At 36.6% G+C, this 27,562-nt stretch overlaps 1 protein-coding gene and 1 pseudogene across 2 annotated transcripts in view; both read left to right on the top strand.

The window, feature by feature from the left end:
- Positions 1 to 27,562, top strand: part of AGBL4 (AGBL carboxypeptidase 4) — a 1,479,620-nt gene that overhangs the window by 137,296 nt on the left and 1,314,762 nt on the right. For both annotated transcript variants that reach the window (XM_043574931.1, XM_043574930.1), the window contains exon 2: positions 6,211 to 6,333. In XM_043574931.1, the coding sequence (XP_043430866.1) occupies positions 6,211 to 6,333 (123 nt within the window). The remainder of the gene's footprint in view (positions 1 to 6,210; positions 6,334 to 27,562) is intronic.
- Positions 23,109 to 23,208, top strand: LOC122482176 (annotated as a pseudogene).

Here is a 27,562-nt window from a genome sequence, read left to right as displayed (position 1 = left end):
TATGATTTTGATTCTTGTATACTTATGAAGGGCTGTTTTGTGACCCAGTATGTGATCTATCTTGGAGAATGTTCCATGTGCACTCGAGAAGAAAGTATCTTCTGTTGCTTTGGCATGCAGAGTTCTAAATATATCTGTCAAGTCCATCTGATCCAATGTATCATTCAAGGCCCTTGTTTCTTTATTGACCATGTGTCTAGATGATCTATCAATTTCTGTAAGTGGAGTGTTAAAGTCCCCTGCAATTACCACATTCTTATCAATAAGGTTGCTTATGTTTATGAGTAATTGTTTTATATATTTGGGGGCTCTGGTATTCGGTGCATAGACATTTATAATTGTTAGCTCTTCCTGATGGATAGACCCTGTAATCATTATATAATGCCCTTCTTCATCTCTTGTTACAGCCTTTAATTTAAAGTCTAGTTTGTCTGATGTAAGTAAGTGGCTACTCCAGCTTTCTTTTGGCTTCCAGTAGCATGATAAATAGTTCTCCATCCCCTCACTCTCAATCTAAAGGTGTCGTCAGGTCTAAAATGAGTCTCTTGTAGACAGCAAATAGATGGGTCTTGTTTTATTATCCATTCTGATACCTATGTGTTTTGGTTGGCACATTTAGTCCATTTATGCTCAGTATTATTATAGAAAGATATGGGTTTGGAGTCATTGTGATGTCTGTAGGTTTTATGCTTGTAGCGATGTCTCTGGTACTCTGTCTCACAGGATCCCCCTTAGGATCTCTTGTAGGGCTGGTTTAGTGGTGACGAATTCCTTCAGGTTTTGTTTGTTTGGGAAGACCTTTATCTCTCTTTCTATTCTAAATGACAGATTTGCTGGATAAAGGATTCTCGGCTGCATATTTTTTCTGTTCATCACATTGAAGATTTCCTGACATTCCTTTCCGGCCTGCCAAGTTTCAGTAGAGAGACTGGTCACGAGTCTTATCGGTCTCCCTTTATATGTTAGAGCACATTTATCCCTAGCTGCTTTCAGAATTTTCTCTTTATCCTTGTAATTTGCCAGTTTCACTATGATATGTCATACAGAAGATGGATTCAAGTTACGTCTGAAGGGAGTTCTCTGTGCCTCTTGGATTTCAATGCCTTTTGTCCTTCCCCAGATCAGGGAAGTTCTCAGCTATTATTTATTCAAGTACACCTTCAGCACTTTTCCCTCTCTCTTCCTCCTCTGGGATACCAATTATGCGTAGATTATTTCTCTTTAGTGCATCACTTAGTTCTCTAATTTTCCTCTCATACTCCTGGATTTTTTAATCTCTCTTTTTCTCAGCTTCTTCTTTTTCCATAATTTTATCTTCTAATTCACCTATTCTCTCCTCTTCCTCTTCAATCCGAGGTGTGGTCGTTTCCATTTTATTTTGCAGCTCATTGATAGCATTTTTTAGCTCCTCCTCCTCCTCCTGGCTGTTCCTTACTACCTTGTTCTCTGTAGCAATAGATTGTCTGCTGTCCTCTATACTGTTTTCAAGCCCAGCGATTAATCTTATGACTATTATTCTAAATTCACTTTCTGTTATATTGTTTAAATCATTTTTGATCAGTTCGTTAACTGTCGCTATTTCCTGGAGATTCTTTTGAGGGGAATTCTTCTGTTTCGTCATTTTGGATAGTCCCTGGAGTGTTGTGGAACTGTAGGGCACTTCCCCTGTGCTGTCTTGAATAACTTGCATTGGTGGGTGGGGCTGCAGTCAGATCTGATGTCTGCCCCCAGCCCACCACTGTGGCCACAGTCAGACTGGTGTGTACCTTCTCTTCCCCTCTCCTAGGGGTGGGATTCACTGTGGGGTGGCATGCCCCGTCTGGGCTACTTGCACACTTCCAGTCTTGTGGTGCTGGGAATCTGGCGTATTAGTTGGGGTGGATAGGGAAGGTGCACAGGGGCGGGAGGGGCAGGGTCAGCTCCTTATCCTTTGGTGATCTGCTTAGGGAGGGGCCCTGCGGCACCAGGAGGCAGTAAGACCCGCTGCCGCTGCCGGAGGGATGGATCCGCAGAAGCACGGTGTTTGGTGTTTGTGCAGTGCAAGCAAGTTCCCTGACAGGAACTGGTTCCCTTTGGGATTTTGGCTGGGGGATGGGCGAGGGAGATGGTGCTGGCGAGTTCCTTTGTTCCCCGCCAAGCTGAGCTCTGTGGTCCGGGGCTTAACAACTCTCCCTCCCGTTGTCCTCCAGCCCTCCCACGCTCTCTGAGCAGAGCTGTTAACTTATAACCTTCCAGATGTTAAGTTCCGCTTGCTGACAGAACACCCTCCATCCGGCCCCTCCGCTTTTGTAAGCCAGACTCGGGGGCTCTGCTTTGCTGGTGGGCTGCCCCTCTGCCCTGGCTCCCTCCCACCAGTCCCTGTAGCGCGCACTGCCTCTCCACCCTTCTTACCCTCTTCCGTGGGCCTCTCTTCTGCACTTGCCTCCGGAGAATCTGTTCTGCTAGGCTTCTGGCAGTTTTCTGGGTTATTTAGGCAGATGTGGGTGGAATTTTAGTGATCAACAGGACACGGTGAGCCCAGCGTTCTCACATGCTGCCATCTTCCCCTGAATCTCAACCATCTCTGTTGGTCATTCCTGACGCCATGCCCAGCATCTCTCCGCAGTGGGCTGTTGTCCCTCTGCACTTTGGCTGCCAGCACTGCTCCGACCACCGTCTGCTCCCTCGTGCTTCGGCCAGCTGCTGGCAGGCTGCACCATTGTATATTCTTACCAACAGTGCACGATGGTTCCTTTTTCTCCTAATCATCATGAACACTGTTTTCTTGTGTTTTTGATTTAACCATTTTGACAGGTGTGAGGTGATATTTCATTGTGGTTTTCATTGCATTTTCCTGATGATGAGTGATGTTGGTCATCTTTTCATGTGTCTGGTGGCTATTTTTATGTCTTTGGAGAAATTTCTGCTCATGTCTTGTGACCATTTTTAAAATATTAAATATAATTTATTGTCAAATTGGTTTCCATACAACACCCAGTGTTCATCCCAACAGGTGCCCTCCTCAATGCCCATTACCCACTTTCCCCTCTCCCCCACCCCCATCAACCCTCAGTTCTCAGTATTTTCTTTTAATTTTTAAAAAATTTTTTTAACGTTTATTTATTTTTGAGACAGAGAGAGACAGACCATGAACGGGGGAGGGGCAGAGAGAGAGGGAGACACAGAATCGGAAGCAGGCTCCGGGCTCTGAGCCATCAGCCCAGAGCCCGACGCGGGGCTCGAACTCACGGACCGCGAGATTGTGACCTGAGCTGAAGTCAGACGCTTAACCGACTGAGCCACCCAGGCGCCCCCCCCCCTTTTTTTTTAAATTTTCTAACGTGTTCTCAGTATTTAAGAGTCTCTTATGGTTTGCCTCCCTCCCTCTCTGTAACTTTTTTTCCCCCTTCCCCTCTCCCATGGTCTTCTGTTAAGTTTCCCAGGATTTGTGGCCATTTTTTTAAATTGGATTGTTTTTTGGGTGTTGAGTTTTATAAATTCTTTATATATTTTGGATACTAATCCTTTATCACATGTTATTTTCCAACATCTTTACCCACTCAGTTATGCTGTCTTTTAGTTCAGTTTTTTTATGTTTTTATTTTGATGTAGTCCCAATAGTTTCTTTTGGCTTTATTTCCTTTGCTTGAGGAGATATACCTAGAAAAATGTTGCATGGATGATGTCAGAGATATTACGCTCTGTGTTCTCTTCTAGGATTTTTATGGTTTTAGGTCTCACACTTAGGTCCTAAATCCATTTTGAGTTTTAATTTTGTGTATGGTGTAAGAAAGTGGTTCAGTTTCATTCTTTTGCATGGAGTTGTCCAGTTTTCCTAACACAATTTGTTGAAGAGACTGTCTTTTTCCCATTGCATATTCTTGCCTCCTTTGTTGAAGATTAATTCACCAAATAATCATGAATTTATTTCTGGCTGGCTGTTCTAGTCTCTTGATCTATGTGTCTGTTTTTGTACCAGTATCTGATTCTTTTGATTACTACAGCTTTTCAGTATATCTTGAAATCTGGGATTGTGATACCTCCAGTTTTGTTTTCCTTTTTCAAGATTACTTTGGCTGTTCAGGGTGTTTTGTGGTTCCATACAAATTTTAGGATTATTTGTTCTAGTTTTGTGAGAAATGTTGTTAGTATTTTGGTAGGGATTGCGTTAAATATGTAGACTGCTTTGGGTAGTGTGGAGATTTTACCAATTCTTGTTTTTCCAAATGGAATATCTTTCCATTTGTTTGTATCATCTTCAGCTTTTTATCAGTGTGTTATGGTTTTCAGAATATAGATCTTACATCTCCTTAGTCAAGTTCATTACTGGGTATTTTATTACTTTTGGTACAATTGTCAATTCAAATTTTTTAAAATTTCTCTTTGTGCTATTTTATTATTGTTATATAGAAATCCAAGAAGATTTCTGTATATTGATTTAGATTTCTATATATTGATTTTGTATCAATATGTAATCAAGTGTTTTTTGGTAGAGTCTTTAGGGTTACTTTATTCCTGATGAACAGGGCTAGAGAGATTGAGAATTTTTCCCCAGTCATCTGCTCCACCCTAAACTTTGGTCCTTTCCTGGTTACACCTGCTACAGAGAGGGTTTATTTCTGTGGATTTGTCTCATCTCTAGAAGTAGATTACTATAGTTTTTAGTGCTTGCTATCTTGGTATTGAGGAAGCAAGAATATATCTGTTGTCTTGGTCTTTCTTAGGTCTTAGGCGGGTCCTACATGCTCTGGTCTTGTGGTGATTTTTTTCAATGATTCCATCTCTCTTCCCTCTTTCATCTATGCTTTGAATCATTGATGGGTCTTGTGTGAGATAGTCTTGTCTTCCTCTCCTTCAGGTATAGAGGATATTTTCTTTTGCTGCTCCTCCTCCTATTTTGGAATCTTATTCATGCATGGGGTTTTAAGGTTTGACCTTTCTCCCCCAGTGGCTTTTTTTCCCCATAAGGGAAAAGGATACTGGGGGGGGCTTCATGCCTCTTTTTTAAAAAAATTTTTTAACGTTTATTCATTTATCAGAGACAGACAGCACAAGCAGGGTAGGGGCAGAGAGAGAGGGAAACACAGAATTGAAGCAGGCTCCAGGCTCTGAGCTGTCAGCACAGAGCCTGACGCCGGGCTCAAACTCACAAGCTGTGAGATCATGACCTGAGCCAAAGTTGGACGCCCAACCAACTGAGCCACCCAGATGCCCCTATGCCTCTTTTATAAGAGAAGTCCCTCCCCTTCTCCAGTCCTGCATTACAGTGAGAGGCATTTTCTAGTTTTCTGCCCTGTCCTCAATCTTTCTCCTAAACACCTGATAAAAGGCATGTATAGGAGAGACTGCTAGTGGTTGTGAATTCTCTTTGTGTCTATGTCTCTGTGAGGTTCTACACTGTCATTTTTCCTATACTTGACTTTTAGTAGTTAAAAATAATTAGGCCTCATTCTGTTTACTCACTGGTATGACACCTACCAGTTCTTTCTCCTGTGCTCTGAGTCCTCACTTTCCTTGGACATCAGATTATTGCTGCCTTGTAATCTCTGTTTCTGTAGAATTTTTTAAAGTTATGATTTTGTTCTTTGTTGGGATATGTATTTTTAAGGTATAAGGTATGATTTTTCCAACTTTCTACATCTTAGGTGGAAGTTAAACTTCTAAATTAAAAAAAAAATTAAAGTTCCTTTTAGGAAATATAACTTCTATGTTAATTCATTGGTTCTCAGCTTATTTCTGGTTATGGAATGCTAGGAAGTTATAATGCTAGTTATAGTACCATTGCTTTATTTGAATTAAAATTATTAAATATTTCTGACAATTTAAATATATTTGCCATTTATTAAATACCTGATGCAATTTAATGAGCATCTTTTGGATTTCAGTTGTCATGCTAGATATTTTCATACCTAATTCTCATAAACACCATTTTGAAGAATGGCTTTTGCTTTTCTTTTATTATGGATGAGAAAAACTGAGGCTTAAAGGAATTAAGTTGATTGCTTTGTATCACAAAGAATTAATGTTGTAGAAGTGAGACTTCAGACTTTAGTTTCTGATTTCAAAATGTTTCTTGTTTCTACACTACACCACTATTGTAGTTCATTTCTTACTGTCTGGATAAGTAATAAATGATAGGGGACAGGGAAAAATAATAATAAAAATTTTGTTGGGCTTCTGTTACTAGATATGTTTTGTTTTATGTTAAACATGAGCCTTTTTTTAAAATAGGCAATGATATGGGAAATGAAGATGCCATCGGAGGGAATGTGAGCAAATATACGGTGCTTCCATCTGGATACTGTGGACAGCCCAAGAAAGGACATCTTATCTTTGATGCTTGTTTTGAAAGTGGTAAGTGTATTAAAGACCTTAGCTTTTGAATTTGTCTTCGGTTGTTTCAAAATACAGTTCATCTGGCCATTCACTGTGATTCAACCCATTTAATATTTCATCATAATGAAACAGGTTATCAGAAAAAAAAATAAATTTTTAAAGACTTAAATTGGAAATAACTTGAAAATGAAATGCTGTGTTTTTGTTGATATGTGATCAATGGTATAATGTTAATAATAATGATCATTGATAGAGCACCTTATATTTTATAAAATACTTTTTCAGATATTAATTTTTGGGGGATAAAACTGACAAATTGATTATATGATCAATCATTAATTATTGAATGTTTATCATGTATTTGGTTCTGTGTGACATGCTCATAGAACTTAGTCTTTGTCAGAGAGAAGGTCTGCCTATAAAGAAATGATTCGGTAACAGATTCAGTTGAACACAAACAAAACAGCAAAAGTAATATTATATCATAATCATCAAATTCTGTGGTTATTCTGAATGGGAAGATCAAAACTTGATTGTAAATTCCTATCCAGTAGGGAATGGATCTTGTTAACGTTTTTGTGCCCTGAGCCTCATACTCTGTATAGCACATATTAGGTACTCAGAATATGTTGAAAATACTAATGAGAAAGGTAAACATAATTTTGTTTTATAAGTATTAATTATTTTTTATTTTGAATAATGTGTGTGTGCTGGCGCGCGCGTGTGTGTGATTGTTTGTAGGGGCATGGCAGTTTAGTTACATGACACTTCTCTCAACCCTAAGAACATTGGTTGTTTATATCAACAGTTGAAAACTTGTTTATTCAAGCTTTTGCTCTTTGTTTATTCCATGCTATTTTAGTTTGCTAGGGCTGCCATAACAAAGAACAACCAACTGTGTGGCTTAAACAACAGAAATTTATTATCTCACCATCCTGGAGGATGAATGTCTTGAGATCAGTGTGTCAGTAGGGTTGTTTCCTTGTAAGGGTTATGAAGAAGAATATACTCCATTCCTTTTTTTCTAGCTTCTGGTGGTTTGTTAGCAGTCTTTGGTGTTCTTTGGCTTGTAGAATCATCACCCCAATCCCTGCCTTCATCTTTATTTGGCATTCTCCCTGTGTGCTTGTTTTTTTCTAAATATTCCTTCTGTATAAGGATGCCAGTCATATTGGATCAGGGGCCACTCTGATGACTATATTTTAACTTGATTATCTTTGTAGAGACCCTATTTCCTTTTAAGGTCACATTCTGAGGTACTGGGTGTTAAGACTTTAACATGAATTTGGGGGGCACATAATTCAACCTATAAGATAGTACTGTAGTGTTCTTCCATTCAGACAACACTGTCCACATAGTTAAGAACAGTTTCCCTGAAGTTTGCATTTTGCCTTGTCTGGGATATATTTGGTGCTTAGAAAATATCTTTTGAATTCTTTTTACCTCAGTTAAAGACTTGAAGGCTCTTTATAATAACAGCAGCTCTCTAAGGGTCAAAATTATCCTCATTTTAAAGATTATGTGTTGTTTTGGTTTACCTAAAGTATGAAATAATCCAGATTTCTTTCAGTATTTTCCTTTAACTTAGTCATATTTTTCCACCCTTTACTGAAAAGTTCAGTAGCAGAAATTACCCAACGTGACCACATAGTAACCAAATTAATAATGTATGTTTCTCCAAAAGTGTATGAATAGTTGGTTTGTGTCAACTGAATTTGTGCAAGTGGTGCATAAGCCTTGCAGTAATAGTAGAGTGGTTAAGTGGACATGCTCTGGTGTCAGGCTAAAGTTTAAATTCTCACTTGAAAACTAAGCCATAGTTTCCTCATCATTTAATGGAGAATGATGCCTACTTTATGTCTAAAAGCAAAAATATATATATATTTCATTATTTAAAAAATTAAAACATCTTACCAAAATGGAAACAAAATAATAACAATATTTAAAAAATAGGTAAATGAGAAAATCTCAGAAAGGGAAAATACCAAAAGAAAATTCAGCTGGATGAGTATATAAAATACATGCTATGAGTTCCCATAAATTTGCTATAGGTAGACAATAAATTTAACTGAAGGTTTTCTGGTAACCAGCATCAAGAGAAAAACAATATCCATTAGATAAAAATAAACCAAATATTGAAATCTTATAGAAATTCCTCCTATTGGGCTTCCTAAAGCAGACACTGAGATGTGATGAATAGCATTCTCAACAATATACCTGTGGTATTTACAACAATGTATTTCATAGGTGTATGTTTTGTAATATCCTTCATTGTGGTCTGGGGTCCTAATGCTAAAGGGCATCTTAGTGAAAGCAATTCAGTTGGCACTTGAAACAATTTGTTTGACATATGCAGCTTTCATCTGATCTAATTTAAATTAAGGGATTTATTTTAGACTATTTAAAACAGGGAAGTTAGGGGTTTTCTCTTATGTGCTCACTCTGAGCTACTGACTGTGGATGCCTCACGTGTTGTGTTGTGAAAAGGATTCTGTAGGTGTAGACTTTTGAAGGAGTAAGGTGATTAATTGATTCAATGATTGGGAGGTATTGTTTCATGTGGATGGAATATATTGATAGGCCCCATAGGTATGTTTTTTTTTCTGAGTTGTGGAATATGTAAAGTGCCTAGTATATTGCCTGGCCCTGAACTGGTGGGTTGTCTGTTTTTCTAAATGAGAAAGAAGTTCTGCAGTTCAAATATGAACTTTCCAATGAAACCCTGCTCTGTTTTTTTCCATACCCCCCTTAGTATAAGTAATATTTCCCTTGGAAAAACAGAAGACCACTATAAATTTATCTTTCTATGGATATCTGACACTTTTCATGATTTTTAAAAACTTTGTTCTCTTCCACTGCACTATAACCTGCTCAGGACAGAATCTGAGTCTGATTAAGCAGGGGCTCTCCCACAGAACCAAGCTGAGTACTTACAAAATTAAGCACTAAATTAATACTATTTTTAATTGATGAATGAAGTAATTCGAGCAATAGAAAGATAGGGAGAAATTAACTTTCTTACAGCTTTCATGAAAAAAATATCATATTTAATTGCTTATTATTCCCCAGTCTACCAACTTCTCTCAAGTCTTCATATGTGTGCAGGTACTGTTTTCTCTGTGACCTAGATCCCTTTATCTTCCTGGTAAAATGTTAATTCAGATTCAGTCCAGCATTTCTTCCTCTGAGAAACAGTACCTCTCAGACAAGTTTGGCTGTCTCTACCTCTATATTTACAGGCACCTTGTAGGCTCTTACATGATAGTCTTTACTGAATTGCAGTCATTTCATTGTTTCTTTTTCCTTATGATTGAAACCTTGAAGTCAGGGATGGTTTCTTATTAGTTTTGGTTCTCCAGTGCCTAGTGTACTAACAGTCATATAACAAGGAGATTAATAAATGTGTGAATAACTGAGAGAGGACAGATAGTGAACAAAATGGTTTTTGTAAAGTGAGATTTTAAGATTAATAAAAATATTTTTATGTTTAGATAAAAATATATTAATAGCAGCAAAAATATTAAGAAGGAAAACAAAAAAATTAATTACTTGGTGCTTATCAGACATTATGATAAGTGATGTACATAGTTTATTTCATTTAATACTCACTGAAACTTTCTGAGGTATTATATATCTCTTGTAGGTGAGGAAACTAAAGCTCAGAGATGTAAAGTTATTTCCCTTGAATTGCATGATTGACAAGATGTATAGATGAATTTGAAAATGAGGGTTTCCTGGCTCCAAAGGCCATACTTTTAACCATTGCATATACACATTACCTTATTATAGGCTAGTTTATGACATATGAATAATATATATATGTGTGTGTGTGTGTGTATATATATATATATATATAGCCTATAAGCCTATATATATATATATATATAAGCCTATATATATGTGTATATGTGTATATATATATGTGTGTGTATATATATATATCCATCCTATAAGATAAGACATACAGGTTTTGTGATAAGAAAAATAAAAAATTGTCTACTTATTTTAAAATAAGCCATCCAAAGGGCACCTGGGTGGCTCAGTCACTTGAGTGTCCAACTCCTGATTTCAGCTCAGGTCATGATCCCAGGGTCGTGAATCAAGTGCCATGTTGGACACTGTGCTGAGCATGGAGACTGCTTGGGATTCTCTCTGTCTCCTGCCCCTCTCCCCTGCTTGTGTGCGCTCTCACTCTAAAAAAATTAAAATAAGCCATCCAAATAAACACTATTTGGTTGCCAATAGTACTGTTGTTTTATGATTGACATGAATACATGTATACTGAATATGAGAAGAACAATATAATTTATACTACAAATTAGCCTCAGAGACTTAATATAATATTTAAATTACTGTGTCTTGAAAGAGGGTCAGTAAAAGAAAGACATGGTTCAGTTGTTTATATACCATTTCAAGACGATGGAAATAAAAACTTAAAACTTTTATTTTTAATTTCTATGATGGAATTTTATTATATTTATTTGTGTAATCTTTAAAAATTACTGTTTCCTTTTGAAAGAAAATAGTTTTTATTCTTGGCACAGTATGAAAATGTGCCATGACTACAATAGAAATCAGGGGTTTTAGGTTAATATCTCACTTTTTTTTAGGTATGCAAATGGTTGATATACTTTTTCTTTTTACCTTTTGAGGAATAATTGACAAATATAATTATAGATATTTAAAGTGTCCAATGGGATGGTTTGATATATATACATGTATATAAAATATTCTATATATAATATAGAATAATTACCAAGATTTAGCTAATTAACACATCAATGTCCTCACATGATTAACACAGATAACTTTTCTTTGTGTTAAAAATCCTTAAGATCTACTTTTATCAACTTTCAAATATACCATACTGTATTATTAATTACCATAATCATGGTTTATATTAGATCCTCAAAACTTATTCATATAATTGAAAATTTGTATCTTTTTAGTTATATCACCCCATTTCCTCCTTCCCCCAGTCTCTGGCAACTTTTCTATTTCCTGTACAACTGACTTTATTGCAAAATTATTGAAAATAGCCAAGATATGGAAACAACATAAATATCCTTCCATATGTGAAATGGGCACAGAAAATGTGACATGCATGCACGCACACACACACACACACACACACACACACAGGTACAGAGGAATGTTATTCAGCTATTAAAGAGAGTAAATCCTATTTGTGACAATGTGAGTAAATCTAGAAGGCACTATGTTAACTAAATTTTTTTACAATGACATTATAATATAATGCCAAACACACCGGTTTTGGTTTCAGACAGAACTGGTTTCATATATTAACTTTTACTCATCTATAAAATTAGGAAAACATATCTATATTATAGAATATTATTATGCTAAGTAGTATAATATATAAAAGAGACAGTACAATATATGGCTATCAACTTCAGGTTATAATTCTGGCACATGTATATCATTCCAAGAGTGCCAAAATGTGCCAGGTACTTTTGTGGGTATATTTATAGTGTTATTACCAATCCTTAGAACAACCCTACAACATAGGACCCTTAGATTAGGTTACCCCAGGATCATACACTGAGATAAGGACTTAGGTAAAGATTGTATATTTTGATGGAGATCTCAAGAGGGAGATGCTCTGGGTAATTCTTGCTTTTCTGGGCATATAGTATTCTTGGTCATTCTAGTGTAAGTTCTTTAGGCTTGGAAAATCTAGGCAATCTAAGATTGTTCTGGGTGTTAATAAGAAGGGCCAGAATTAGAAGAATATTTAGAGATTTTAAGTTAACAACATTCTCCTTTGGCATCAGGAGTTAACTTTGTAGTTGTGGGAAGAACAATGTGTGGAGTCAGTTGACCTGGCTTTGAATCCTAGCCTGATTTGGTCCTGGGAATTACTTTATGTCTTTGAACCCCATTCTATCAGTCTAAAAATGGAGAAAATACTTTACAAGGTTTAAAAAAAATGGCTAATTATAGTTATCATTTATCAAATGCGTAATGTGTCCCAGTCTTTGAATAAGGAGCTTGACATGTATCACCTGTAACAGGGCGCCTGGGTGGCTCAGTTGGTTAAGCGTCTGGCTTTGGCTCAGGTCATGATCTCATGGTTTGGGAGTTCAAGCCCTGCATCGTTCTCTGTGCTGACAGCTCAGAGCCTGGAGCCTGCTTCAGATTCTGTGTCTCCCTCTCGCTCTGCCCCTCCCCTGCTCGTGCTCTGTCTGTCTCTGTCTCTCAAAGATAAATAAACATTAAAAAAAAAAAGAAAGAAAAAAACATGTATCACCTATAATACTTATCTTTTCAGGACTTTCTAGACTAGGTTAGGATCCCATCTGTACAGACCCATTGCAGTCTATATACTTTCCAGTCTACTAGAAGTACTTGTCTAAATGTCTGAAGTTTGTAAGCTCTGTAGGAGCTCTTGGTTACCACCATATATCATGCTTAGTCCAGAGCCTGGTACATAATAGGTGTTCAATAAATGTATATGAAATAAATACAATTATCACAACAATTCTTCAGAGTAAGTATTATTAATGCTGATTCACAGGTAAAGAAAATCAGGCTTAGAGAGGATAAACATATGTTAAAATTAAACTGTTTTTAAGAGGTAGAGCCAGGATTTGTATCTGGGCCTGCCTCATAATAGTAAATGGTCAGACACAGGCATTTTGTGAAGCTCACAACATACTTTTACATACTTTATCTCATTGAATCCTCATATCTTTTGAGGTAGGTATTATTATTCTGTCTTAAAGATGAAGAAGTAGAGGCCTAGAGACGTTAAATAATTTGCCTATGACTCTACAGTTAACTAATCAAGTATCAGACTGGGGTTTGAACTCAATTTAGATATGATTAAAATAACAATAGTATTAAATATGAATATAGAATTTACTGTCATGCAAATTTCTAAGTGTTTGACATAAGTAATGCATTTAATTCTCATATCAAACCTGTGAGGTAGCTTCTATTATTATTATTTTCATTTAACAGGTAAGGAAACAGACACTAAGAGGTTAGATAATTTTGCCAAGGTCACTCTGCTGCTAGTTTGTGGACCTGGGGTTCAGACCCAGTTGGCCTCACTCCAGAATTTGTGCTTGTAACCATTTGTGCTATGTCGGGTCATAATTTATATAAAAGCTTATCTCAGTATCAAGCATTTAGCAATAGTTCCAATATTTTTAAATTTTGCATTTAGGTCTTTATAATTTCTGAGGAAAACAAGATTGTTGTAACTTAAAGTTAAAAATATGATACTCAGTTTCCTAAATTAAAGAATGAAGTGATGTAGCAGAAAAATAGATTAGCAGAAAAATTGATCACTCCATACCAAGGGCTTATGACCATTAACCTTTAAATTAAGAAAGGTTCTCTTGCAGAAAATTATGTTGAGAGACATTTACAAATATTTAAAAATCAAATCATATAGTATATGAGGCCTAGGTTTATAGCCTCTCTAAGAAAAAAATAGTGAATTTTCTGTTTGTAGAATCTGCCCCTTCTTCATTCTCACAGAAATTAGATAAACTTCTCTGTTTAAGGAAGAAGAGTTTTAAAGTTGTGTGTTATTATAATTATGATAGAGCTCTTGATTTACATTGTTTGAGGGATGTGGTAGAATCTTACTTTTTATTTTCTATGAATATACCAATCAGCAGATATGTTTTATACCCCGTGGGAGGAATACAACCCACAGTTCCTCGCTTAAAGGAGTTAAGTGGGAGAGACTGATAGAGGCTGTGATTTTTTTTTTAATTTTAATGTTTATTTATTTTTGAGAGAGAGAGAGAAAGAGAGTCAGAGCCCAAGGTGGGGAGGGGCAGAGAGAGGGAGACACAGAATCCAAAGCAGGTTCCAGGCTCTCAGCTGTCAGCACATTGCCTGACATGGGGCTTGAACTCACGATCCTTGAGATCATTACCCAAGCCGATGTTGGATGCATATCTGACTGAGCCACCCAGGTTCCCCTGACAGAGGCTGTGATTAAGTTGATGACAAAATTTATTGTCTAAGGCAAATATTTTTGTCCAGAACAAGTGCTAACCTGGAAGGGATGCTGGGACAAATGGCATACCCTGGGGCCTGTCAGAGGCTAACCATGATGTGTAGTACCTCTAGTTCTAATTGGGGTAAGTACTGTGTAATGAGAAAGCATATCAAAAGCATGTCTTTTTCAGTAGGGTATCGTAGGATGGTGGGGTGGCAAATTGGCAGACTTCTTAGAAGAGGCTCCAATGAGCTGAGTATTAAAGGATTAGTAAGAATTATCCTGATAAATTTTAGCAATGGGAAAAACTACCCGGTTCTTATGATATCCAGAAAGACCCAAATGCAAGAGTGATAATGGCACTCTGCTACCAGAGTGAAATGGCAAACTATAACTAACTCTCAGAAATGAAGAGTATTCCTAAGAGTAAGGGCTCACTAAAACTTTTTAAATAATTAATTTAACAAAAAATAATTTAATTAATTTATTTCTAATATATATGTAATGTCTCATTCTTTTCTTCATTCTTAAAGAAATAAATGTGCTTTACCAGAGCACATATTGTAATGACACCATCCATGTGTCTATATCCCGAACTTGACTTGAATGGGTCTCTCTGCTGGTTGCTCTCCTCCTCTCCACAACCTCATTCTGTGTCTATCTCTGCCCTGTGGACCCTCCTGATTTATATGTATTGCTGCATTGCTTGCTTTGCTAATCCAAAGTTTTGGCCTTGACAAGTGAGTTTAGTCTTTTGTCCCTACTGGAATTTTTCCCATAAAGATGATAGTAAGAGAAAATATTAGGCAGTGCACTCTGTTTTCTCTCTGCTTGTTATTAAATGAATGATTATAAAATCTTGCAACCTTTTCAGCCCCACAACTTCAGCCCTAGACTTCATCCTCAGTAGGTTTGCTGGACTTGTATGGAAGCTTTCTGACTGGATTCTGAAGTTTATCCCCAACTCTTTCTGGTCCATCCTGCACAATGCTACCAAAGCTGAAATGCAAATCATTGGATTATACTACTTTATTGTTGAAATCTTTCATGACTCCCTGTTGTCCTTAGGATAAAATACAAATGCTTTTATCTGACAATGTCTTTAACATAAGATCTGATAAAAATTTGCTTCATATTGATATTATCATTTTATGCCAGAATATGCCCCCTTCAAGGCCATTATCTCTTTCAGGGGAAAAATTAGCATATTTAGGAGAAAACAGCATGGTTATGAAATATAAAGTGTTTTACTGTGTCTAGAAATTCTGTTGGAGAAATATTGGCAGCTATGAAACTATAGATGAATAATTTAATTCTGTTATTTCTGACTCATAATTGAAACAAAGCTGAACTTCTATTATTGTAGGGTTTTCTTTTTAAAAAAATTTTTTTTCAACATTTATTTATTTTTGGGACAGAGAGAGACAGAGCATGAATGGGGGAGGGACAGAGAGAGAGGGAGACACAGAATCGGAAACAGGCTCCAGGCTCTGAGCCATCAGCCCAGAGCCCGACGCGGGGCTCGAACTCACGGACCGCGAGATCGTGACCTGGCTGAAGTCGGACGCTTAACCGACTGCGCCACCCAGGCACCCCGAAAAAATTTTTTTAATGTTTATTTATTTTAGAAAGAGAGAGAGAGAGAAGGGGAAGGGCAGAGAGAGAGAGGGAGATACAGAATCTGAAGCAGGCTCGGGGCTCAGAGCTGTCAGCATAGAGCCTGACGTGGGGCTCGAACTCACCAATTGGGAGATCATGACCTGACCTGAAGTCAGATGCTTAACCGACTGAACCACACAGGCGCCCTGGGTTTTCATTTGTTTTTTAAATTTCTGACCCCTTTACTGAATTATATATGCATATATATGGCTATGTATCTACATGTATGTTTTTCTCTTTCCTATTTTCTCTACTTCACTTTAAGGAAGAAGTCAAACATTTCATTCCCAAATAACTTTCCTCTAAGTATGATGACATTTCCAATAGTAACAGTCCTGAAACAAAGGGCCTTGGAAACAACAGTTGAAGAAGTATGAACTATGTTTAATAAAATCTTATTGCACTTATCTTCAGCTGCTCTTTTTAAATCATCTGAGACAGTGTTTTGAAGGGGACTTCCAATACACATAAAACACCCCTCCTATGCTTTAGTTGTAAAATAACTACCAAAAAAGGGAACATGTCACTTGATTAAATGTGGTTGATTGAGTTTGTTTATAGCCCTCTTCTTTCCAAGATTTAAGACACTACTTGAATGATTATATGTGTGTAATAGTTTAAAATCTAAACATAAATACTTTTTCAAGTGATAACCACATGATACACTTAAAATTGGAATATTTAAAAATTTTATATTATTATTGCTTTCCATTTGCAAACAAATTTAAAATTACATTAATTAGCAAAACTAGAATGTTGTCTGTGGTTTTATGCTTTAATGTTTATAAAATAGTTCTACTTTTGATAGTGTATTGCAGTATTGAAAAATCCATACAAATTGTGGGTTTCATACAGGTTTCAGATAGACTTGCCTTCTGAAGCTATGAGGATATTTTGTGCAGGCTACCTGTTTGCAGTTTGTTTGATTTATCATCCTTTCCCCATTTTTCTCTGTATTGCAGGGGCCAACGTCTTGATATTTGCACTTCCCGGGCTCCCTTATCATCTGGATTCTGACTAGGTTCAGCTTATAGGAAATTGTAGGAGGAGATTGAAGGGCAGGTAGAAAGGAGAAGCCTGGGTATTTCTCCCTCATTGTATCTTGGGCAGCATGTCCAGCAGTGGCTATATTTCCTTTATGGTTTTGCCAGACAGCCCCTTCCTTGTGATCCCAATTTTGTTCAATTGCTGTACTTTGAGCAGAGCCTCAGTGCATCCTTATGACAGGCATGACAATATCTTACGGGGTTGTTGTATGGATTGGAATTGCCAGAAGCATAGCAGATAGTCAGTGGTCAGTAGTGAAAGCCTAGAAAGGGAAGTGATTCATTTTGTGTGTATAGATGGGGTGGGATGGGGTGGGAGGAGGGTGGGAGACAATTGAGGAAGACATTTTAAAAGAGGTAATATAGGAATTATACTTTAATACTCTGCATGGAATGTTTTTTCAGAAAGCATGGTTTTTTTTCATTCATTTCAGTTCTTTTTTGTTTTTTTTTGCTCAAATGTCTCTGTGACCCTGTGTAAAATTTCAACTCTTATTTCCTGACATTTCCTAATCCCCTATCTGCTTTATTTTTTCTTCTTAGTACTTACCACCATCTAATATAATATACATTTTATTATTTATATTTTTTATTTATTGTCTCCTCCAGTAAAATATAAACTAGGAAGGTAGGAATTTTTCTTTCATACCCTGATGCCTAGAACAATGGCTGGCACATGATAGGTGCTCAATAAATACTTGTTAAGGGACACCTGGGTGGCTCAGTCAATTGAGCATCTGACTCTTGATTTTGGCTCAGGACATGATATCACCATTCATGGGATTGAGCCCTACATTGGGCTGTCAGCATGGGGCCTGCTTGGGATTCTCTCTCTCCCTGTCTCTCTGCCCTTCCTGGGCTTGTGCATGTGCTCACTTGCTCTCTCTCTCTCTCAACAAAACAAAACAAAACAAAACAAAACAAAACAAAACAAAACAAAAAAGCAAAAAAACCCAAAACCAAACAAACAACCTTAAAAAAATTTGTTGAAAGAATTAGTTTGAGAATGAGTAGAAATTCACCAGATGAAATTAGTTACATATGCATTTATTGTATTTTCTCAACTATTGACCTCAAATTATAGAATACAAAGTTGAAGAATTTAGCATGACTGTATTGATATATAGAAACAAACACATATCCAGCAACCTTATTTTTTGAGACTATTACTGATAACTTGGGTGGGATGGTGGGAAAACTTTCAATAGTTAAAATAGTTATAAAATACATGCACTAATGTTCATGCACCTTACTTCTCAAAGGAGATACTTAGCATTTATTTCTTCTTGTTTAGACACAGTTTTAACTATATTGATTATATGGGTTTGCAGCTCTGGAAATTTGTAGGTAGGGTGGAACTTGAGGAGATAGAAATAATCTTTGTGTGAAATCAAAGTTGACAAGCTTACAGAAGGGAGGAGGCAGAAAATATAAAAGTAAACAAGAATATTTAAGTATATAACTTTAATAGATCTATTCTTTATCATAAAGGTAAGATTAAATTATGTACAATGTGATTTTAGAAAGATTTCCAGTAAAAATAACAATGTCTCTATATAGCTATTAACATCTTTTTCCTTTCAGTCTGGTTTGCATCCTCACGGTTCCAGCAAGATAGTTCTCTGAAAGGTTGCCAGAGATTTTAGTCATGTAATTTGGTGGTCTCTCTTAGCTCTTGATTCCTGTGTAGCAAATGATATTTCTAATGATCACCCTTACTTTTTGACATTTTTTCTTCCCTGGCAGCATTGACTCTTTCATCCTCATTCACCTGCCTCCTCTCTGACGTACCAGTCTTGTTTTCATCCACATGTGACCATTAAGGCATTCTCCAAGGTTCAGATTACTTATCTTTTAATCTTTATAAATCTTGAGTATCCTATCTAATAACTCATCATCCATCCATCCATTGAGAATTATTATTATGCTTATTAAATTTCCTGAATCCATTCATTTCTTTCTATCTGCCTCCTTCATTCAAACCATCAACATCTGTCAGAACTATTGTTCTTCTTGTTTCCTTCCATACATCTTCCCCAACCCCCATTATCCATTCTCAGCACAGCATGTAGAGTGACCCTTTACATTTTTTTTTTTCAACGTTTATTTATTTTTGGGACAGAGAGAGACAGAGCATGAATGGGGGAGGGGCAGAGAGAGAGGGAGACACAGAATCGGAAACAGGCTCCAGGCTCTGAGCCATCCGCCCAGAGCCTGACGCGGGGCTCGAACTCACGGACCGCGAGATCGTGACCTGGCTGAAGTCGGACGCTTAACCGACTGCGCCACCCAGGCGCCCCTAGAGTGACCCTTTAAAATTTTTTTAATGTTTATTCATTTTTTTGATAGAGAGAGATAGAGTGTGAGTGGGGGAGGGCCAGAGAGAGAGGGAGACAGAATCTGAAGTAGGCTCCAGGCTCTGAACTGATAGCACAGAGCCCAGCGCATGGCTCAAACTCACAGACCATGAGATCATGACCTGAGCTGAAGTCGGATGCTTAACCTAGGCACCCCTAGAGTGATCCTTTTAAAACTCACATCTAAGCGTATTCCTGTCATATTTAAAGCATTCCAAATGTATGGCCAACATTCCAAATGTATGGCCAACTCATCTTTGACAGGGCAGGAAAGAATATCCAATGGAAAAAAGACAGTCTCTTTAACAAATGGTGCTGGGAGAACTGGACAGCAACATGCAGAAGAATGAAAGTAGACCACTTTCTTACACCATTCACAGAAATAAACTCAAAATGGATGAAGGGCCTGAATGTGAGACAGGAAACCATCAAAACCCTAGAGGAGAAAGCAGAAATAAACTTCTCTGATCTCAGCTGCAGCAATTTTTTACTTGACACATCTCCAGAGGCAAGAGAATTAAAAGCAAAAATGAACTATTGGGACCTCATCAAGATAAAAAGCTTTTGCACTACAAAGGAAACAATCAACAAAACTAAAAGGCAACTGATGGAATAGGAAAAGATATTTGCAAATGACATTCAGACAAAGGGCTAGTATCCAAAATCTATAAAGAACTTACCAAACTCCACACCCAAAAAACAAATAATCCAGTGAAGAAATGGGCAGAAGACATGAATAGCCACTTCTCTAAAGAAGACATCCAGATGGCCAATAGGCGCATGAAAAGATGCTCAATGTCGCTTCTCATCAGGGAAATACAAATCAAAACCACACTGAGACACCACCTCACGCCGGTCAGAGTGGCTAAAATGAACAAATCAGGAGACTATAGGTGCTGGCGAGGATGTGGAGAAACGGGAACCCTCTTGCACTGTTAGTGGGAATGCAAACTGGTGCAGCCACTCTGGAAAACAGTGTGGAGGTTCCTCAAAAAATTGAAAATAGATCTACCCCATGACCCAGCAATAGCACTGCTAGGAATTTACCCAAGGGATACAGGAGTGCTGATGCATAGGGGCACTTATACCCCAATTTTATAGCAGCACTTTCAACACTAGCCAAATTATGGAAAGAGCCTAAACATCCACCAACTGATGAATGGATAAAGAAGATGCGGTTTATATGTGCAATGGAATAGTGCTTGGCACTGAGAAAGAATGAAATCATGCCTTTTGCAGCAACGTGTATGGAATTGGAGTGTATTATGCTAAGTGAAATAAGTCAGTCAGAGAAAGACAGACATCATATGTTTTGGAACTTGAGAAACTTAACAGAAGACCATGGGAGAAAGAAAGGGAAAAAATAGTTTCAAACAGCGGTGGGGGGAGGCAATCCATAAGAGACTCTTAAATACAGACAATAAACTGAGGGTTGCTGGGGGGGGGAGGGGAAAATGGATGATCAGCATTGAGGAAGGATGAGCATTGGGTGTTGTATATAAGTGATGACCCATGGGAATCTACTCCCAAAACCAAGAGCACACTCTACACACTGTATGTTAGCTAATTTGACAATAAATTATATTAACAAAAAATAACACTAGCATTTTTTGCAGAGCTAGAACAAACAATCTTAAATATTTTTTGGAACCACAGAGGGCCTTGAATAGTTAAAGCAATCCTAGAAAAGAAAAATAAAAGTGGAGGCATGACAGTTTTGGTTTTTGAGGTATGATATAAATCTGTAGTCATCAAGACAGTATGGTCCTGGCACAAAAACAGACATATAGGTCAATGGAACAGGATTAAAGACCCAGAAGTGGATCCACAATTATATGGTCAACTCATCTTTGACAAAGTAGGAAACAATATCCAATGGAAAAAAGGTTCTTCAACTAAGGGTTTTGGGAATACTGGACAGCAAAATACAGAAGAATGAAACTATATCACTTTCTTACACCATACACAAAAATAAATTCAAAATGGATGGAAGACGTGAATGTGAGACAAAAACCATCAAATCCTAGAGAACACAGGCAGCAACTTCTTTGATCTCTGCCAGGGCAACTTATTACCAGCCATGTCGCTGAAAGTAAGAAAAACAAAAGGAAATATGACTATTGGAACTTTTATCTAGATAAAAAGCTTCTGCACAGTGAAGGAAACAATCAACAAAACTAAATGGTAGCCTTTGCAATGGGAAAAGGTATTTGCAAGGACATACCTGATAAAGGGTTATTATCCAAGATCTATAAAGAACTTCCTAAGCTAAATGCCCAAAAAACAAGTAATCCAGTTAAGAAATGGACAGAAGATATGAATAGATACTTTTCCAAACAAGACATCCAGGTGTCTAATGACATATGAAAGGATGCTCACCATCACTCATCACTAGGGAAATACAAATCCAAACCATGATGAGATACCACTTTACACCTGTCAGAATGACTAAAATTAACCACACAGGAAACAACAGGTGTTGGCAAGGATGTGGAGAAAGAGAACCCTTTTGCACTGTTGATGGTAATTCAAACTGATGCAGCAACTTTGGAGAACAGTATGGAAGTTCCTCAAAAACCTAAAAATAAAAAATACCCTACAATTCATAAACTGCATTATTAGGTTTTACCTGAAGGTTTCTAAAATACAGATTCAAAGATGTACATATGCCCTGATGTTTATAGTAGCATTATCAACAATAGCCAAACTATGGAGAGAATCCATACACATACACACACTCAATTAAACATTACTCAGCCATCAAAAATAATGAAATATTGCCATTTGCAACCTTGTGGATAGAGCTAGAATGTATTATGCTAAATGAAATCAGTCAATCAGAGAAAGACAAATACCATATAATTTCACTCAGATGTGGAATTAGAGAATTTAGAAACAGAAGAGATGAACATATTGAAGAAAGGTAAAGAAACCACAAGATACTCTTAATGATACAGAACAAACTGAGGGCTAATGGAGGGAGGTGAGTGGGAGATGGGCTAGATGGGTGATGGGTATTAATGAGGGCATTGTGATGAGCATTCGGTGTTGTGTGTAATGAGGAATCATTGAATTCTATTTCTGAAACTAATATTTCACTATGTGTTAACTAAAATTAATAATAAAAAATAAAAAACTTAAAAATAAGACTAATGTAAAACAACAAAATTGCAGTATATATGTAACTATCAATAATTTCTTTAAATGTAAATGGACTGAATGCCCCAATCAAAAGACATACGGTGATGGAACAGATTAAAAAAAACAAGACCCATGTATATGCTGCTTTCAGCAGACTCATTTCAGACCTAAGGACACACACAGACTGAAAGTGAATGGATGTAAAAAGATATTCCATGCAGATGGATCAGGGAGGAACAAATGCCAGAACAGTAATATTTATATCACACAAGATAGATTTTAAAACAAAGACTGTTTTAACCAAAGCAAGAGACAAAGAAAGACAGACATAATTATAAAAGGATTAATTCAATGAAAAGGTATAACAAATGCGAACATCTATGCATCCAACATAGGCACACCTAATACACAATGTTAATATTAACTGACCTAAAGGGAAAAATAGAGGGTAATACAGTAATAATAGGGGCCTTTAAAAATTTTTATTTATTTATTTATTTTTAGTATAATTGACACATAATGTTGCATTAGTTTCAGGTGCGTGACAGTGATTTGACAAGTTTATACATTATGCTATGCTCACCACATGTGTATCTACTCTCTGTCACCATTGCTTCCTGCCTTTTGGCTAAGATTAAGTGTAGTATCTGTTCTTAGTTTAATAGTAGGGGGCTATAACACTCCCCGGACATCAATGGATAGATCATCCAGAGAGAAAATGTATAAGGGAGAATTGGCTTTGAATGATACATTAGAACAAATGGAGTTAACAGATACATATACAGAGCATTCCATCTAAAAAACAGAATACACATTCCTTTTGAGGACACATGAAACATTCTGCAAGATATGTTAGGCCACAAAACAAGTCTTAATCAATTTAAGAGATCGAAATATCAAGCATCTTTTCTGATCACAATACTATGAAGTTAGCAAACAGTAACAAGAAAGAAACTGGAAAAAACACAAATACATGGATAGTAAACAACATGGTACTAAATAACCAATAAGTGAACTAAGAAATATAAGGCAATTAAAAAAAATTACATGGAGACAAATGAAAATAGAAACACAATAGCCCAAAATCTTTGGGATGTAGCAAAAGTAGTCCTAGGAGGGAGGTTTGTAGTCATACAGGCTTATCTGAAGAAACAAAGTCTCAAAGAATATAACCTTACACCTAAAGGAACTAGAAAAATATGAACAAACAAAGCCCCAATTTATTAGTAGGAAGTAAATAATGAAGATTAAAGCAGAAATAAATAGGGGCGCCTGGGTGGCTCAGTCAGTTAAGCGGCAGACTTCGGCTCAGGTCATGATCTCGCGGTCCGTGAGTTCCAGTCCTGCCTCGGGCTCTGTGCTGACAGCTCAGAGCCTGGAGCCTGTTTCGGATTCTGTGTCTCCCTCTCTCTGACCCTCCCCCATTCATGCTCTGTCTCTCTCTGTCTCAAAAGTAAATAAATGTTAAAAAATTTTTAAAAGCAGAAATAAATAGAAAAAAAATCAATGAAACCAAGATCTGATTCTTTGAAAAGATAAACTTAATTGATAAATAGCCAGACTCATAAAAAAAAAACAAAAAACAAAAAACAAGAGGACTCAAGTAAAATCTGAATGAAAGAGAAATAACAACTGATCCACAGAAATATAAAGAATTATAAGAGAATATTATAAAAAATTATATGCCAAAAAATTGGACAAACTAGAAGAATTGGATAAATTTCTAGAAACATGCAATCTTTAAAACTAATCAAGAAGTACAAAAATGTAAACAGATTGATTACTCATAATGAAATTGAGGTTGTTATCAAAAAACTCCCAATGAATAAAAATCTAGCATCTGATGGCTTAACAGGTGAATTCTGCCAAAGATTTAAAGAAGAGTTAATACCTACCCTTCTCAAACTATTCCACAAAATAGAAGAGGAAAGAAAACTTCCAAATTCATTCTACAAGGCAAGCATTACCCGTATATTAAAACCAGACAGAGGAATTACAAAAATAAAAAACTCTAAGTCAATATCTCTGATGAACATAGATGCAAAAATCCTCAAGAAAATGTTATAAAACCAAAATCAATAATATATTAAACAGATCATTCACCACAATCAAGTTCGATTTATCACAGGATTGCAAAGATGGTTCAATAGGCACAAATCAATGAATGTGATACACCAGATTAACAAGAGGAAGTATAAAAACCCGATGATCATCTCAGTAGATTCAGAAAAAGCATTTGACAAGTATAATATTCATTAATCATACAACCTCTCACCAAAGTGAGTTTAGAGGAATTAATTATACCTCAACATAATAAAGGCCATATATGACAAAGTCACAGCTAACATAATACTTAATGGTGAAAAACAGATTTTCTTTTAAAATCTGGAACACGATAAAGATATCCACTCTCACCATTTTGATTGAACATAATACAGGAAGTCCTACCCACAGCAACCAGTAAAAGGCATACAATTGGTAAGGAAGAATTAAAAGTTTCATTATTTTCAGATGATATGATACTATATATAGAAAAGCCTAATGGCTCCACCAAAAAACTACTGGAACTAATAAATTCAGTAAAGTTATAGGATGCCAAATTAATATACATAAATCTGTTGAATTTTTAAACTCTAATAACAAAGTAACAGAAAGAGAAACTAAGAAACACCCCCATTTATAATTGCATTAAAAAGGATAAAATACCTAGAAATAAACTTAACGAAGGAAATGAAATAACTATACTGTGATATTAATAGGATATTAATAATAGATAGTAGTAATAGTAGGATAATAATAGTAATAATAGTAGGATATTAATAATAGAAATTGAAGATGATACAAACAATGGAAAGATATACCACTCGTGATTGTAAGAATTAATATTGTTACAGAGTCCATACTCCCTAAAGCAATCTACAAGTTCAGTGTAATCCCTATCAATATACCAATAGCATTTTTCATAGAAGTAGAACAAATAATCCTAAAATTTCTATGGAACCACAAAAGACCCTGACTAGCAAAAGCAGTCTTGAGAAAGAAGAACAAAGCTTTAGATAATCACAATCCTAGATTTCAAGCTATTCTACAAAGCTATAGTAATCAAAACTGTATAATAATGGCACAAAATAGACACAAAGACCAATGGAACAGAAGAGAGAGCCCAGAAATATACCCACATTTCTATGGCCAATTAATCTATGACAAAGGCAAGAATATATGATGGGAAAAAGACAGTCTCATTAATGAACAGTGCTGGGAAAACTGGACAAGTTATGCAAAAGAATGAAACTGGATCACTTTCTTACACCATACACAAAAATAAACTCACATTGGATTAAAGACCTAAATGTGAGACCTGAAACCAAACATTCTAGGCAGTAATTTTTTTGACATTGGTTATAGCAACATTTTTCTAGAATTGTCTCCTCAGGCAAGGTAAAGAAAAGCAAAAACAAACTATTGGTACTGCATCAAAATAAAAAGCTTTTGCACAGTGAAGGACACCATCAACAAAAAAAAGGCAATGTGTACAGCAGTGCTATCAATGACAACCAAATTATGGAAAGAGCCCAAATGTGCATTGACGATTAATGTATAAAGAAGATGTAAGAACTCACCATGTTCCCCTTGTTTGACCTTAGGTCTGAAGGAAAATAACAACCAGAACAGCAAGACCAAGTGGAAAAACTAACAATTCCTAATATTTATATAGTGTTTTGTAGTTAACAAAGTGTTTTCCGTTCTCTTATGGTCTTTCATAAATTTTGGACAAAATGGAGGGTAAGCATTTTATTCCTACCTTTGGAAAAGGAAATTCAGGTTCATAAAAGTTAAGTGACATCCTTAATTGCATAGAACTAATAAGTGGCAGAATCTGGAGGCAACCCATGTCTATCAGACCTGAAAGCCTGTGCTCATATATCTTAGTTCCTGGTTACTCAACATTGATCCATTTGCTTGCTGGCTTAGTCATGACAACCTGAGCATTTCCAAGTTGGAGTACAAGCAAATAAGCAGTCTTATGTCCTATATTAGCTCACAGGAAAGCAATTTGAGACCCGTTGAATGGAGTAAATGGAATGTACCTACTACCACTTTGGGAAGCTTTAACTCACTCCCCATTTGGGGTTTGAACATCTAATCTGGGAAGGCTGATTGGATGTAACATACCATATGTTGTTCCTCATGGATGGAAGTAGATAATTGGAGTATCTAGCAGTTAATGTAGAAAGGGTGACATTTGTGGATTTGGAGAACTTAGTCCTTTAGGAATGGTCAAGAAAATATCATGGGTTTGAAATTGACAATGAAGTATATGTTTAAAGAAGCATTTTGGCCTGTTTGTATGTTGTAGCTATAGATCTTAGTTCATATGTTCAGCAAGAAATACCAAATTATTTTAGTTTATTTAAATCAATCCATCTCATTGGGATTTGGGGAAATTTAGTTTCCCGTCATCATTGACGGTCTATGTCTTTCACTCCCATTACATAATATGCCAAGAGGTGTATGTGATACTTAGTCAATGAGATGAGGGCTTCTGATTTTCACATGTCTGGGCACATGACATCCTTATCATCCAATCTCATGTAGCTCCTTGAAGGTGGAATGCTTCACTGCAAGCAGGGAATGGGGATCTTCATGGAGGCCTTTGCCTAGATATAGAGCCCTAGTGCCCAGAGTTCTTCTTCCCTAGGTGCCCTCCACCACCATCCTTTGCTGAGGACTGCCCAGGAGTACCTCTTCCTATCACCACTCATGGGATCCTTGATTTCTATAACTATTTCAATGTGTGGGATTGTTTCCTTCCTTTCTCTGTTTTCAGTGGAAGTCTCCTTTTCTACTAGCATAATCCTGGGTAATGTGAGGAAGAGAAATGTTAGAGGCTACTTTTGCCTTTTTACTATCATATGAACCTCCTCTGAGGCATGAGATCTCAAAGGGCTTGGAGAAGAATTTGTATGGTTTGTGTGTGTGTGTTTCTGTTTGTATAGGAGGGGTTTGTGTCTAATGTGGAGTATCCTAAACAAAACACCAAAACAACTCAACATGTCAGTGAA

This window comes from Prionailurus bengalensis, chromosome C1, assembly GCF_016509475.1.
Source record: "Prionailurus bengalensis isolate Pbe53 chromosome C1, Fcat_Pben_1.1_paternal_pri, whole genome shotgun sequence".
NCBI lineage: Eukaryota > Metazoa > Chordata > Mammalia > Carnivora > Felidae > Prionailurus > Prionailurus bengalensis.
The sequence above is the reverse complement of the archived record's forward strand: the minus strand, read 5'-3'. Positions and strand labels throughout refer to the sequence as shown.